This window comes from Schistocerca piceifrons, chromosome 8, assembly GCF_021461385.2.
Source record: "Schistocerca piceifrons isolate TAMUIC-IGC-003096 chromosome 8, iqSchPice1.1, whole genome shotgun sequence".
NCBI lineage: Eukaryota > Metazoa > Arthropoda > Insecta > Orthoptera > Acrididae > Schistocerca > Schistocerca piceifrons.
Genome location: NC_060145.1, coordinates 388083551 through 388098469, shown reverse-complemented (window position 1 = coordinate 388098469; position 14919 = coordinate 388083551). Strand labels below are relative to the sequence as shown.

The following is a 14919-nucleotide window of genomic DNA, read 5'->3' as shown; positions in this document are numbered from 1 at the left end:
TGGAAAGTTTAAAGGAACACTATGGACCTGAACTGAAAGCAGAATTGTCCACTGATGATGTTATGATCTGGGGAGATACCAATGATGATCAAGAAAAAGCGAACGTATGGAACAATAACGTTGAGGAGTTTGGTCTCAAAGTCAGTGAATCAAAGACCATAGCCATGAAAGTAAGCAGATAAGAAGGATATCCCAAGTTAATCAAAATGGAAGAACCCTGTAAAATGTGCAGCATTGCCCGTATTACCACACAAGGTAAAACAACCATCTTCAGCACCTACTATATTCCAATTTTGACCTCCCCACTCAAGACCTGCACTCTGACAGAGGGAGAGAGTAATCCAAGCTGCTGAAAAAGCTTGTTACATCTACACTGAAGTAAGCAAAAAAGGGTAACATAAGGAATAAAGGAGCACAATGGAAGCAGATGTAACGTTCAGTGTTCTAGTAAAACTCTAGCAATTTAGATTAAGGATGGAAGACACCAGGATAGCCAAGAAACGCCTTCAAATGACCATAAATTGTAAAAGACATGGTGGACAGCCAAAGAGAAGGTGGCCGAGGAAGTCACCAAAAGCGGTCTCCTTTGGGATAGGATCTGAGATGCAGAGTTGTCCAAGGTAGAAAAAGTTGGACAAAGTTTGTCACAAGCAGCTGGGAAACTGGAACTGCACCCTGATGGTGACAATTACCTCCTGCAATTTCCTTTTCTTTGTTACTTTCATGTTTGATATTTGTCTATCACAAACTCTATTCTTAACATGATTCCATGATCCTCTCCTCACAACCCATATACTACTACTGCCACTCTTTGGCATCTTTTAAAAGTATGTTTCCATTATATGCAATATTTCAGATAATCACACATATGGTCTCCAAGATACTTGAACTCCAATATGTTAAGGTAATATTTTCATTTGAGAACTAATGGTAGCGATGCTGCCAAAACTGCTCTGGACTACTTTGGCATCAAAATAGTGGTTTAAAATCCCACAGAAATTGCATTTCATAAATAAAGGAATACTTCCAGTGCATTACCATCACAAGGTATGTATTACTTAATGAACTGATAGTTACAACATACAACACTGCTTACTACCAAAGGTCTTAATGAACAACAATAATACTGCTTCAATATCTACAGTGCGTGCAATAACCAATATGAATACCCACATACCATTGCAAATATTACATCACATATTAAACATTGTTGAAGAAGAAGGAAAAGAAAAGAAGAAGAAGAAGAAGAAGAAGGCAACACTGAAATTATGTTTACTGACCTCTCTCTGTTTCAGAACGTCAGGATCAAATTTGTAATAAAGATGCTCTATCTTGCGCAGATATACGCGACAAAGTTCCGACGGCACTGCTTGTCTTTCAAGATATTCTTGTACCTTGTCAATAATATTTGACACTCTTTTCTCATCTTTTAACCTGGTTATGTGAAGAAAACAACACATGAAGTTGACATAACATATGAATCTAATAATAATGTACAAACACATGTTTATACTTCTTTGCTTAAGTAACTCGTTTACATATATACTAAAATAGCCTTGCACAACTCAATAAAACAGCCAGAGCAATTCATTTTCAAGCTGAACCACAGATTACATGCTACTAATGGGCGTGTGTGTGTGTGTGTGTGTGTGTGTGTGTGTGTGTGTTTTTAGCATAAAACTATCACTTGCACACAAAGGTTTATACTTCTTTGCTTAAGTAACTCGTTTACATATATACTAAAATAGCCTTGCACAACTCAATAAAACAGCCAGAGCAATTCATTTTCAAGCTGAACCACAGATTACATGCTACTAATGGCCGTGTGTGTGTGTGTGTGTGTGTGTGTGTGTGTGTTTTTAGCATAAAACTATCACTTGCACACAAAGGTTCAACTTATAACCATAACCAATTTTCAGTATTATAGGGAAGATTAAACTGTGGCTCTGTTATGGGAATCACCAACATATTCAGATGGAACAGGTTTTGAGGAACCAATTCAAAAAATGCAAATGACCTTAACACAACTTAAACCTGGCTTCTCTACTGTCTTTGTCAGCCTACATTATAGCACAAACTGCCAGAAACTTCAAAGCAAAATCCTCTGAACTACCAAATTAGCCATGTCCTCTGAACTGCCTTCATTATTGTTATTATCATTATTATTAATAGAGAGATCAATTAATAGCTACATTTTGTTGCATTCCTGGTATCTTCTGCCAAGCCTCTCTATTCAGTGCCCCCTCCTTGCGTATCCCATGATGCCCAATTATTCTGTTGATATGGTCATTCCAAGAATGTCATGGTCTCTCACGTTTACGTCTGCCACGTGTGGTTTCCATTCAAAAATTTTTTTTGACCATCAATGATCTGGCATTATCAACAGATGTCCACACCACTTTAGAGATTTTCTTTCATTTCTATCAGTATTTCATCTGCCTTCATTCGAGCTCTCACTTTGTCAGTAGTTTCCTTTTCAAATCTTAATATTCTGGCACTCCTTTACACATAATCAATTTCCACAGCTATTATTCTTCTTTTCAGGTCAGCATTTAAAATCAATAGTTCCTTTGTCAGCCATATTATAACACTGACTGCCAGATACTTTAAAATAAAAGCCTCTGACCTATCAAATTAACAATTTCCTCTGCAAAGTTGAAATAGAAGAAGGAAAATATGTCTGACTCAAACTGCTCTTCTTTGGACACAATGTTGCTTCTCTACTGGCTGGACTAGATGAAATGAAAACTTGAGAAAAAGGTGTAAAGAATGACACAAGAAAAAAATAATTAAATAAAAAGTGAGATGATAACAAGCAAATTGAATGCCCATGTTGACACTAAGGGTTAACAAAAAGAAGTGGTTTACGTAGGAAGTGGGATCACTGAAAGCAGGAATCTACATATTTAAGGAGCAGCCATACATCAAGGCAGGGCATTGTAATTTGTAGATTTTAATGGATGGAAGTATTTGATAACCTGGAAGAATTATTTTGTAAGTTAAAAAAGGTACCCTGTAGAAATGTACTGTATTTTCACAAGTCCGAACACAAATCCAAATAAAATCTGAAGAAACTAAATACAAGGGCAAGATGGAAAGTTCTCAATCCAATAAAGAGATGGCATTTACATTTTGCTTTTGTTATACTGGTACTGTGTTATGCAAAAATTTAAGTAAAATGTGAAATGGATTTGTACAATACTTTTGTTAATATACATTAAGTTGTGAATACAGATAACCATCACCTTTATAATGGCATGATAACAGTGAAAATTTGTGCTGGACCAGGACTCAACTTTGATTTCCTGCTTATTGTGAGCAGTCGCCGTATCATTTGGCTACCCAAGTACGACTCGTGGCTAGACCCAAACTTCCATATGTCATCAACCATGTGTCTACAACCTGTAGTCTTACATCCATTATGTATATTCCTGTACAGGGGAGACATTTTACTTGACAGTCACTTGCCTAGTGTTGGCAGACACATAAGATATTACAGTGCCTGTGTTATTCTGAATTACAATGCATGCACGTCCGAAGGAACTTTGCATCATACGTTTGGAATAACACAGGCACTGTAACAGCATATTTATTCACTGACTCTTGGCAAGCGACTTTCAAGTAAAATGTCTCCCCTGTATAGGAATATACATAATGGATGTACAAATAGAGGTTGTAAACACATGGTTGATGATGTATGGAAGTTTGGGTCTGGCCATGAGTCGTGTTTGGATAGCCAAATGACAACTTTGCATCATAATTCGGAATAATACAGGCATTGCAATGTTGTATTTGTTAATATGGATTTTTAAAGTGGCTGTTTTGAGTGTGTCTTCTTCCCATGAATAGATTGGAAAACTATACGGTCATACATTTCTGTTGAGAAAACTTTAAAGCCAACAGTAATTTAGCCACTGTTGGCGAAATTTTACAAAGATTCAGTTCCTTCACTGCCAGGTAAGAAGTGGGTGGCTGAATTCAAACATGGTTTTATTTCTCTTCAAAGCAATTCACACACAAGTTGTCCAAAAGAACCTGCTCCACAGCTCAAAATAGAAAGTGCAGTTTATGGTACTGCGAGATTGGAAATTAAAAGTGTGTGAAATATGCCATATGCACCTTATTACAATAAATCTTCACACAGGACAAATGCAAATTTCTCAAAAATGTTAAGAACTGTTGTAGAAAGAATATAGCTGATCTTGTGAGTCACTTTCTATTGTGGATGAGACATGGATCCACCAGAAATGAAATACATTAAAACAGAGGATGGAAGGTAGTAATCTTGAAGAAAAACGGCAAAGTCAGTTTCATCTGCTGAAAGATTGTATGCTGCATTTCTTGAGTTCTGAATACTATTTGTCTTCTCTATTACAAAGTAAAGGGTAAAACCATAACTATCAAATACCACATAACTCTTGTACACTAATTGGACAACAAAAGTTTGGGAACAGTCTCTTGATTGCAAATCTGCCCAATAAATGTGATTTTGTAGTTGTATTTAAATTTTGAATTTTTTAAACATCTGCTGCATTCAGACATTCAGTAGACCTACATATGAACCAGAATGTGTCCACCTTTAGCATCACAATCATTACGCATGTAAGTTGTAGGAAATAGTACGATTCTTAGACCATTTTGGAACATGGGATCTCCAGGATCCAATGAAAGGGATATGGCAAAAACGTATTGGTATTTCATAGACCTATCTTCAAAGTTAGTTGGTGACTGAATTAAAACTGCCTGACATAGTGATATAATGCAGAGTAAATGGACATGATCTGGGAAAAGACAGTTAGCACAAGAGGGTCAGTCACAGATAAAACTTTAATCCTTTAACAACACAACGTCATTAACTGATGAGTCAGTGAAGTTCACAGAGCTTAAAAATTACATACTTAATTATTAAAGTGAGTGCCATGTGTTGGAATGCTTGGTGGCAAAGACTCGGAACAATAATTCCTCAGAGCACACAGATGTGAAATGAGTGGTTTTCATTATTTGTTGAGTTGGAAACCCTCCTTAGTTGACAAGGTCGTGCACCACTTGTATGTCCACAGCTTTCTTGATGCCAGAACCTCAATAGGATAAGGCTGTGGACAGTATCATGACTTTCCATAATCCACTACTTATATTCCCTATCAAGAATATGACAACAAATACCTTTGCTCATAGGCTACTTACTGACTTACTGTAGATATTTTTTTTAACACTCACAGGTTAATCATCCAATTGTATCAACAGTAACAGCATAAAAATGGGTTTTCTGTGCAACAGTGCTTAATTAATAGTGGATGACATTGCCCAATATTTTATCATTACAATCTCATTCACACAAATTCATGCTTTATTACCAGTTTCTATCATACACAATGATCATCTTAAATTATAAAAATAAAATTAAACAAACAATTAATAACTGACTTTGATCGAACAGTTCTGCTGGTTCATAGTGTCCAACGGGCACAGTATTTTGGCAATCAGATGTGTCACCATCATAAGCTGGACTGACAAACTGAGCTCCAGATAATGCATGGCCGTCTATATCCCGCTCTGTCCGCAGTCCATGCCCACAGCCACGTGTTGGCAGTTGCAGAGACGCTAGTGCCAGCATCTGCAATACCATTGATGTAAGTTCTCTGTCTGTTCTGGTTGCTCGATTGTTTTGTTTGCAAGAGTCTTCTTAATTAAATTAAGTGCTGGTTCCCAAGTGTTGCTAATATTGTAGCTGCAATTTTGGTTGGCGAGATCATCTCTGATGCAAATTTCTTTGGCCTCTCTAATGACACTGTCCTAGTATTTGGAAGTCTGTGGCAAAACCTTGTACGTTCATACTACGTTACGTGATTCTTGGACAAACATTGCTCTGCGCTCACTGACTTGTTGGGATACAGCAGTTGAGTATGCCTCTGGTGTTCTCAGCAACGGTGGAACGCTGACAGAGTGGCTTGCAGGTGCAGGGGATATTAGTCACTGCGCCCCCTCAGGAGCTCAGTTCGTCAGTGCACCTGATGATGGTACCATGTCTGATCACCGAAATACTGTGTCTATTGGATGCTGTGAACTGCAAGTATACCCGTAGACTGTTCAATCAACAAACACAGGGAGAAACTGAAAAATCACATCATGTACCTTTACGAGGAGGTGGTATATTGCAGAATGAAGAAATTCAGCAAGATGCACCACTGTAGATGCTGTTTGCTGAGTGCTCTTGCACTTCAGAAAAGATGTCATGAGCAGCATTTTGAGCTAAACTTTGCTAAGGTCATGCATCACATCAATTCTGCAGCAGTCAGGAGGATTTAGAAAACAGTCAGCCTTGCCTTGGTAGGTGAGAGAGTGCAGTTTATGCACCAGAGCCTTTAGTACAAGTCCCCGGAACTATTTAGAATACATTTACAACTGGCCAATTCTTTTAATTCCTGGACCTAGGGCTGGATTCATGGTGTTACCTGGGTGGTAGATGATTCTGCCAATAGGAAGGCCACAGGACATCAAATACCAAAATTCTCATGTCTCTCTGACAAACCATCACTGGAGGCCACATACAAGGTGGTCATCAATTTGACATGGAGCTGGGTGATGATGCGGTTTCCATTCTGGAGAAGGGACTTAACTTTGCTCCCACCCCAAAGTTCACACTAGTCGTGGACACTGTCAATGCAGTTGAATAAGCTGCAGTGCAACTACTGCCTGAAACAGCTGAAGAACTACGGATTGCAACCTGCTTGCTCTGAGAGGAAATAAGCATATGAAGTTGAACATTACCAGCAGAGAGAGGGCAGCTACTCGAGATCTGAGAAGAGTGCCCTGATATTGTTGTCTTACCTGCTGACAAAGGCAATACTGTTCATTCCCACAAGAACTATACTGAGTTATAGAGCCTGCTAGATGACAACTCCTACTGGAAGTTCAATACTGACCCCACAAAGAAGGTGGAGAACAAGACTAGGGTTCTTCTCAAGGATGCGGATTTATCAGAGGGGGTCACCAAGAAACTGTTACCTCAAGGGCCTTTACTGCCAAGACTTTACGGACTCCCTAAAACTCACAAAGATAGGGTGTCATTGCACCCCACTGTCAGCAACACTGGGGCACCTACATATTTGCTGGCAAAATACCTGATGGAAATACTGTGGATAAATGCTCTGATCACATCCGCAATTCTGTGGATTTTGTCAACAACAACTTCAGGGCAAATGATTCAGATATCCTGGTAAGTTTTGACGTTATTTCATTAATCACCAGGGTACTTCTGCGAGAGTCACTACAGCTTATCGGTTGGAAATTTGACAAGACGACGACCAAACGTTTCAGGTATTTCCTGACCTCCACATATTTTCTCTTTAATGGAGAAGACAACAAACAAACGAAAGGAGTCACAATGGGCAGCCCACTCGAGCCTGTGATCATGAATTTGTATATGGAGCATTTTGAGGAGCAAGCCCTGGGGTCGTCCAAATGGAAACTCATGCGATTTCTCCATGATGTGGATGACACATTAATCACCTGGTTCCAAGGAAGGGACAAAGCCTGCTATTTCCTCACAAACTTAAACTCCTTAGGTCCCAACATCAAATTCACGATGGAGACCAATGCAGAAAGAAGATTATCCTTCCTGGAGGTGATGGTCAAGAAAAGAGCTGATGGCATTCTGGGTCATGGTATGTATCGGAAGAAAACACACGCTGACTACATTTGCATGCAGACAGCTGCCACCACTCTTTGCATACAAAAAGGGGTACTAGAAACACTAGTACACAGGGTGTAGACCATTTCAGACACAGAGTATGCCCTACGTGCTGTAACATCTCAGACCTGTATTATGAAAAAACGGGTACACAGAATGGCAGATTAGGTGCATCCTCTGCCCCACCACAACAGTACAACCTATGTTAACAGAAGAAGCCATGGAAGAAGACACACCCACTGCCTTTATACTGTACACTGGCGCACTATCATGAAAATTCTGACACATATTGAAGAAGCATCAAGTGAAAACAAGTCTTGCCCGCCCAATAAAACACGAGCATTATTGGGAAGTACTGAAGATGATCTCAGTTTGTGGAAGGTCAGCGTATACCAGATTCTGTGTCAATATGGGAAGACATATTGAACAGACAGTGTACAGCATCAAAGATCTTCGCCAAGAACACCAGACTCACACTTAACTGACATATCCCAATGAATTAGCGATTGCACAGCATTGTTTGTCCAAAAATCATGGGATGGAGTACGAGATTGCAGCTATAATCTTAGCAAGGCTTGGGAACCAGCAATAAGTTTAATTAAGAAGACTCTCAGCAAACAAAACAATCTGGTGACCAGGGCAGACAGAGAACTTAGGTCACGCGCATGGCCATTGGTGCTGATCACAGACGGAGCGGCTCGTGGGGGCAGGGGATATTACTCAGCTGTGTGGCCTCCGGAGCAGAGTTTGTCAGTGTACCAGATGATGGTGACACGTCTGATCATGGACTGTTCGATCAACCAATACACCAGGAGAAACTGAAGAATCACAAATTATTGACCATTTCTTTAGATGACATAGGTAAAAAGAATTAAACTTAAGGAAATTAAAATTGTACCTGTCTACTGAATTTACACAGATTAACAATGTTTAAAATATAAATACAGGAAAACAGTACCTGATTAAACACAAAGTAGAGAAAAGTCCCATTTCTTCAAAAAGATGAAAATTGTCAGAGTTGTACAATAAAGGTTACAGCACAGAAGTATGCTTGTGAGCAGATTCCAAGACATCAAGCATTAGACCGAATCCACTATGAGTGTTGGATAGGGGAGGGAGGGATGAAGATGAAGGGGGGGGGGGGGGGGGAGAATACTGTTAAGTTATTAAATAAAATGAAGATCTGCCTTAAAGAGGTAATACAACTAATTCAGCATTGTTGTTGTTGTGGTCTTCAGTCCTGAGACTGGTTTGATGCAGCTCTCCATGCTACTCTATCCTGTGCAAGCTTCTTCATCTCCCAGTACCTACTGCAACCTACATCCTTCTGAATCTGCTTAGTGTACTCATCTCTTGGTCTCCCCCTATGATTTTTACCCTCCACGCTGCCCTCCAATACTAAATTGGTGGTCCCTTGATGCCTCAGAACATGTCCTACCAACCGATCCCTTCTTCTGGTCAAGTTGTGCCACAAACTTCTCTTCTCCCCAATCCTATTCAATACTTCCTCATTAGTTATGTGATCTACCCATCTAATCTTCAGCATTCTTCTGTAGCACAACATCTCAAAAGCTTCTATTCTCTTCTTGTCCAAACTATTTACCGTCCATGTTTCACTTCCATACATGGCTACACTCCATACAAATACTTTCAGAAATAACTTCCTGACACTTAAATCTATACTCGATGTTAACAAATTTCTCTTCTTCAGAAACGCTTTCCTTGCCATTGCCAGTCTACATTTTATATCCTCTCTACTTCGTCCATCATCAGTTATTTTGCTCCCCAAATAGCAAAACTCCTTTACTACTTTAAGTGTCTCATTTCCTAATCTAATACCCTCAGCATCACCCGACTTAACTCGACTACATTCCATTATCCTCGTTTTGCTTTTGTTGATGTTCATCTTATATCCTCCCTTCAAGACACCATCCATTCCGTTCAACTGCTCTTCCAAGTCCTTTGCTGTCTCTGACAGAATTACAATGTCAAACCTCAAAGTTTTTATTTCTTCTCCATGGATTTTAATACCTACTCCAAATTTTTCTTTTGTTTCCTTTACTGCTTGCTCAATATACAGATTGAATAACATCGGGGAGAGGCTACAACCCTGTCTTACTCCCTTCCCAACCACTGCTTCCCTTTCATGTCCCTCAACTCTTATAACTGCCATCTGGTTTCTGTACAAGTTGTAAATAGCCTTTCGCTCCCTGTATTTTACCCCTGCCACCTTTAGAATTTGAAAGAGAGTATTCCAGTCAACATTGTCAAAAGCTTTCTCTAAGTCTACAAATGCTAGAAACGTAGGTTTGCCTTTCCTTAATCTTTCTTCTAAGATAAGTCGTAAGGTCAGTATTGCCTCGCGTGTTCCAGTATTTCTACGGAATCCAAACTGATCTTCCCCGAGGTCGGCTTCTACTAGTTTTTCCATTTGTCTGTAAAGAATTCGTTCTAGTACTTTGCAGCTGTGGCTTATTAAACTGATTGTTCGGTAATTTTCACATCTGTCAACACCTGCTTTCTTTGGGATTGGAATTATTATATTCTTCTTGAAGTCTGAGGGTATTTCGCCTGTTTCATACATCTTGCTCACCACATGGTAGAGTTTTGTCAGGACTGGCTCTCCCAAGGCCGTCAGTAGTTCCAATGGAATGTTGTCTACTCCGGGGGCCTTGTTTCGACTCAGGTCCTTCAGTGCTCTGTCAAACTCTTCACGCAGTATCGTATCTCCCATTTCATCTTCATCTACATCCTCTTCCATTTCCATAATATTGTCCTCAAGTGCATCGCCCTTGTATAGACCCTCTATATACTCCTTCCACCTTTCTGCTTTCCCTTCTTTCCCTTCTTTGTCATGTACTGATGTTAAGTGCTTTATCTATTTTGCCTCTTAATTCAGCATTAAGAGGCAAAATAGATAAAGCACTTAACATCAGTACATGACACGTTGTTGAAACTCACATAAAATGAAAGCATTGACCAAAAACATAGAGTAACGTGAGTTTCCACCAGAGAGCATCTGAGATGGTGGTGTGCTTGTGTACACTTTCACTTGCCACACTGCCACTGAGTGTGGCACGCTGCTAAGATCTTGTTCTGCCAGGCAAGGCTATAGCCAAGGTAGTGAGCTGCTGCTGACAGCATGGCATCAAAATTCTTGTGGTACACTGAATTTTTGAAGTAACTATTTTATCTCAATCTTTCAGATGAGGTCCACATACTTCAAGTTCTTCCAAAATGTCTGTAAAATTTCAGAATATGTCTCTATAGGCCCCACTGAGCATTTAGTTTCATTTAGATTATCTCCAAATGCTGCCTTAGTGTTTCGTAGTGCTGGGTGTTTTTTAAATAGGATTTCAAAGGTTTTACCAGTCTGATCTATATACAGGGCATACATAAAGTCCAGGAACACTTTCAATTATTTACAGCACAAGAACCAAACATTGTACAGGTATCATGCATATGTCATTTTGAATAGAAACCCTGAAAGTTTTTTTTCATGTATACCGTGACAGCGTAGTTTGGTGATTTGCCAATCATCAGCAATGGTCGCAAACATTGTGAGTTCAGGTGCGGAGCGAGCTTTCTCTGTGTTGGAGTTCAACAAAAACAAGTGTGCTACAGCTGTTCAACGGATGTTTAGAACCAAGTACGATAAGAAACCATCAACAAGGAAGGCCATTTACCACTGGCACAACAAATTCGTTACAACGGGTTGCTTGTGCTCCACCCCATTCTCATTGTGAAGTTCGTGGGTACCTGAATGTGGAGCTGCCGCATCAAAAGATCGACTGTGCTATAGAAGGGGACAGCTGTTTCATGAAATGGCCTCCTTAATCACCAGATCTCACTCCATGCGACTTTTTCTGTGAGGACACATTAAAGATCTGGTGTACGTACCGCCTCAACCACGCGATAAAGCAGAGTTTCTGGAGAGAATAAGGAAGTCACTGCCACAGTCGACAATGCCATGCTGGGACAGGTATGGCAAGAATTCGATTACTGTATTGATGTCTGCCGGGTCACTCATGGTTCCCCTACCCAACATTCATGGTGAAGGATTTGTATCATACATAGTGGGTTCAGCATAATGCTTGATGCCATAGAATCTTCTCGCAAGCATACGTTTGTACTGCTACCTTTATTGCACAACTCTGAGATGATGTTCTTTTTGAAGAATTGTGACTTTTCACTAGTTATGATTAATCAGATACTGTTTTATGTATATTTTTAACAATGTCGATGTATACAATTTCAGTATGCGGGTCCAATTTTAATGTCTTGGATTTTAAATATTTTTTTCTATTTATGCCATCTAAACAAACAGTTAATATTTTTCAGTTAATTTTAATTTTACATCTGACGATGATCATCACTTACAATCTAAACTAGTAATCAAGTGTGAACTCCTGCAACTGAGACTGTATTAATGATTTTTTAAGAAGGATTTAATTGCCCAGGGTAGTTCAATTCCTTCTATGTTGTTAAGTCCAGGCAGTATTGTGATAGTGTTTATATCCAACTAACCCACACAAAGTCTACCAGTATGAAAAAGTTTCTTCCATTCACTAGTTACCAAAATTTCTCATTTAACGTTCTCTCCTTACAACTTCATACTTTCTAAGAACTGGTATCAAGCAATTTCTCTCTGAAGTCCATCAATAACCTTATGGATTCTTTGATGTGTCTGAATTAACCTGATGACCTTGCTGATGGTCTCAAAATATCCTCCTCAAACCTACCCTTCCACCATCTGAACATATCTGGAATATACTCTACAAGCTACTCAAAACAATAATGTCCACTTATACTAGGACTCTTACCCATCTGAGCAGTTAAGGCAAGATAACAGGCATGAAAAATAGGAACACAGTGAAAAATATCACCTTTTGGATATGACATTTATGCAAACTACAAGCAAAATTGATCTTTACAATACTGTATAATTTTCACTGAGATAATACATACCTCTCAACATATTCATTACTATGAGGATCACACTCCTTCAGTAATTTAATGAATTCTTCGTCAAGGCGCTCAACTACTGTAAGTATACACCCTCTTACTCGGTAAGGAGGCTTATCGTATTGCTCATTTTCCTCCAGCACCCCTTCTCCAATAATGATGTCCTGTGATGATAGCAAAGTAGCTATTGAAAGCTCTATGCTATCCAGAAGTCTGCGTAAAACAGAAGAATTATGTTAATCTTTTCATACCATTAAGACAATTTAAAAAAGAGAAACAATACACAGTAAGAAATAGAATGCTAAACATCTCAGCTTTCAACAAAAAGGCTTTCATCGAAAGTAGAAAACTCATATACACATTCACACAAGCATAACTCTCTTACACGAAATCCATCTTTGGCTGCCAAGGCCAGACTGCGGTCTGCAACTATGCATGATGGGAGAAGTAATCTGGCATGGGTGGTGGGGGGTAAGGAGGCAGCATGGGGTGGAGAGGGGGAGGAAATGGTTAATATCTTTTACACACAAAGGACTGCTACAGATAATAAATTGAAGGTGTTGGTCCATGCTAGCAGAAAAAAGTGGGAGCACAGTAACCGGCCACAATAGGTTGTCTTGGTTAGTGGGGTTTCTGGACTTCAGGAAGCATGTAGAAGGCAGGAGAGTGGGGAAGGGAAGGGCTGAGAGGAGAGACCGAAGGAAGAAATCCTGAGCTGAATCTAAGGATTTGTGCAAGGACTGGAATCCAGTTGGATTTCTGGAATTTCCAAGAATCTCACTGTGGCCTTCGCAGACCAGAATTACTCTTCCAGATTCGTACAGAAATGGATCTCCCATGTCTTGTCCTCCCCCCCCCCCCCCCCCCCAAAAAAAAACACTGTCTGGCTACAAAGAAGCATTCTCTTTGTGACTTAGTACCGCTAAAGACGGGAAGAAACTGAATCACATTCTCCACCAAGGCTTCAACTATCTCTCATCATGCCTTGAAATGAGGTAATATTCTGCCCAACATGGTTTTCCACTGTCCACCGAACCCATGCAATATCATTGTCTATCCTTACTCCATCCCTGCTTCCAACCCACTGCCTCATAGCTCACATCCCTGCAACATACCATGATGCTGTCCCATACATCCTCCTATCGTCCCCACACTCCAGCCCAGCCACAGGCATTTCCTACCCCATCAAAGACAAGGCCAACTGTGATAGCACTCACGCGATATACAAACTAAGCTAGAACCACGGTGCTGTTTTCTACATTAGCATGACAACTAACAAGCTTGCTCATTTGAGGCACACTACCACAGGATGGTGGGTTTGCAACTGTTCAGTACCATGGAAAATGAACAATTTTTTATTTCGTCCATCTCAGTTGCACTGACATAAAATTTTTGCTGCAGTGCTTACTGATGTCAGGCTTACATGCCCATTCTAAAACCACATACCTTGTTATTAATGGTAACTACCCATACAACGTGGTGCTAAAAGACACGAATGTCTTCTGTAAAATAGGATACTGTGGCAGCGTTTCAATACAGACATGAAAAAAAAAATCCCATATTTTCGAGTTAAAAATACACTTTTCCCATGTGAAAACACACTTTTTCCATGTTAAGTGACAGCATACTTTCCCTCGCAGCTGTACAAAATATCAATCTCTCGAATGATAACATGTTTTATAAACCAGCCAGAACTTCCTGGCACTATAGGATATGAAAACAAAAGTGTTCTGGAGAGATCTTTAATGCATAGCAACATGTACACTTCGTATTTTCTTATTACAACAGTATAAATATGAATTCCACCAAATACAGCACATTAGTTTCCAAAACTCTTAAATCGAGATTGCGATACACTTCTGTCAGCCAATCATATCCCAGGTCACATGATCTCACAAGCCAATGACAGCAGACATTTAGAGCATAGACACGCAATGTAGTCAGACAATAGCAACATCACTGTTAAGCAGCGCCAACACACAAAAATGAAAAGTTAAGGCTTCAAAGTAATATGTATATATCCAGTATAGCTCCAAGCAAAGCTAAACTTTCATATATTATATTGGTCTCTTTTGCACATTACCCTTTCAAATATATCAAACACAAATGAAAATTTTTAAATAATGACATAAATGGCTGGTATCTGCAACCGAATTTTATCTAACTGGCTGGTCCTCAACGTATTGAGTTCTGAATTTGAGGCAAACACTCTGCAATTTAAGAAATTCATCACACATTCGCACGCAACATAATGCATCTTGTGT

General features: G+C 39.6%; 1 protein-coding gene across 1 annotated transcript in view; it reads right to left on the bottom strand.

The window, feature by feature from the left end:
- The window catches only part of LOC124711253 (eukaryotic translation initiation factor 3 subunit C), a 78306-nt gene that overhangs the window by 36154 nt on the left and 27233 nt on the right, over positions 1 to 14919 (bottom strand). The window contains exons 10-11 of the mRNA XM_047241223.1: positions 12659 to 12868; positions 1281 to 1434 (exon numbers count right to left, since the gene is read on the bottom strand). Coding sequence (XP_047097179.1) covers positions 1281 to 1434; positions 12659 to 12868 — 364 coding nt within the window. The remainder of the gene's footprint in view (positions 1 to 1280; positions 1435 to 12658; positions 12869 to 14919) is intronic.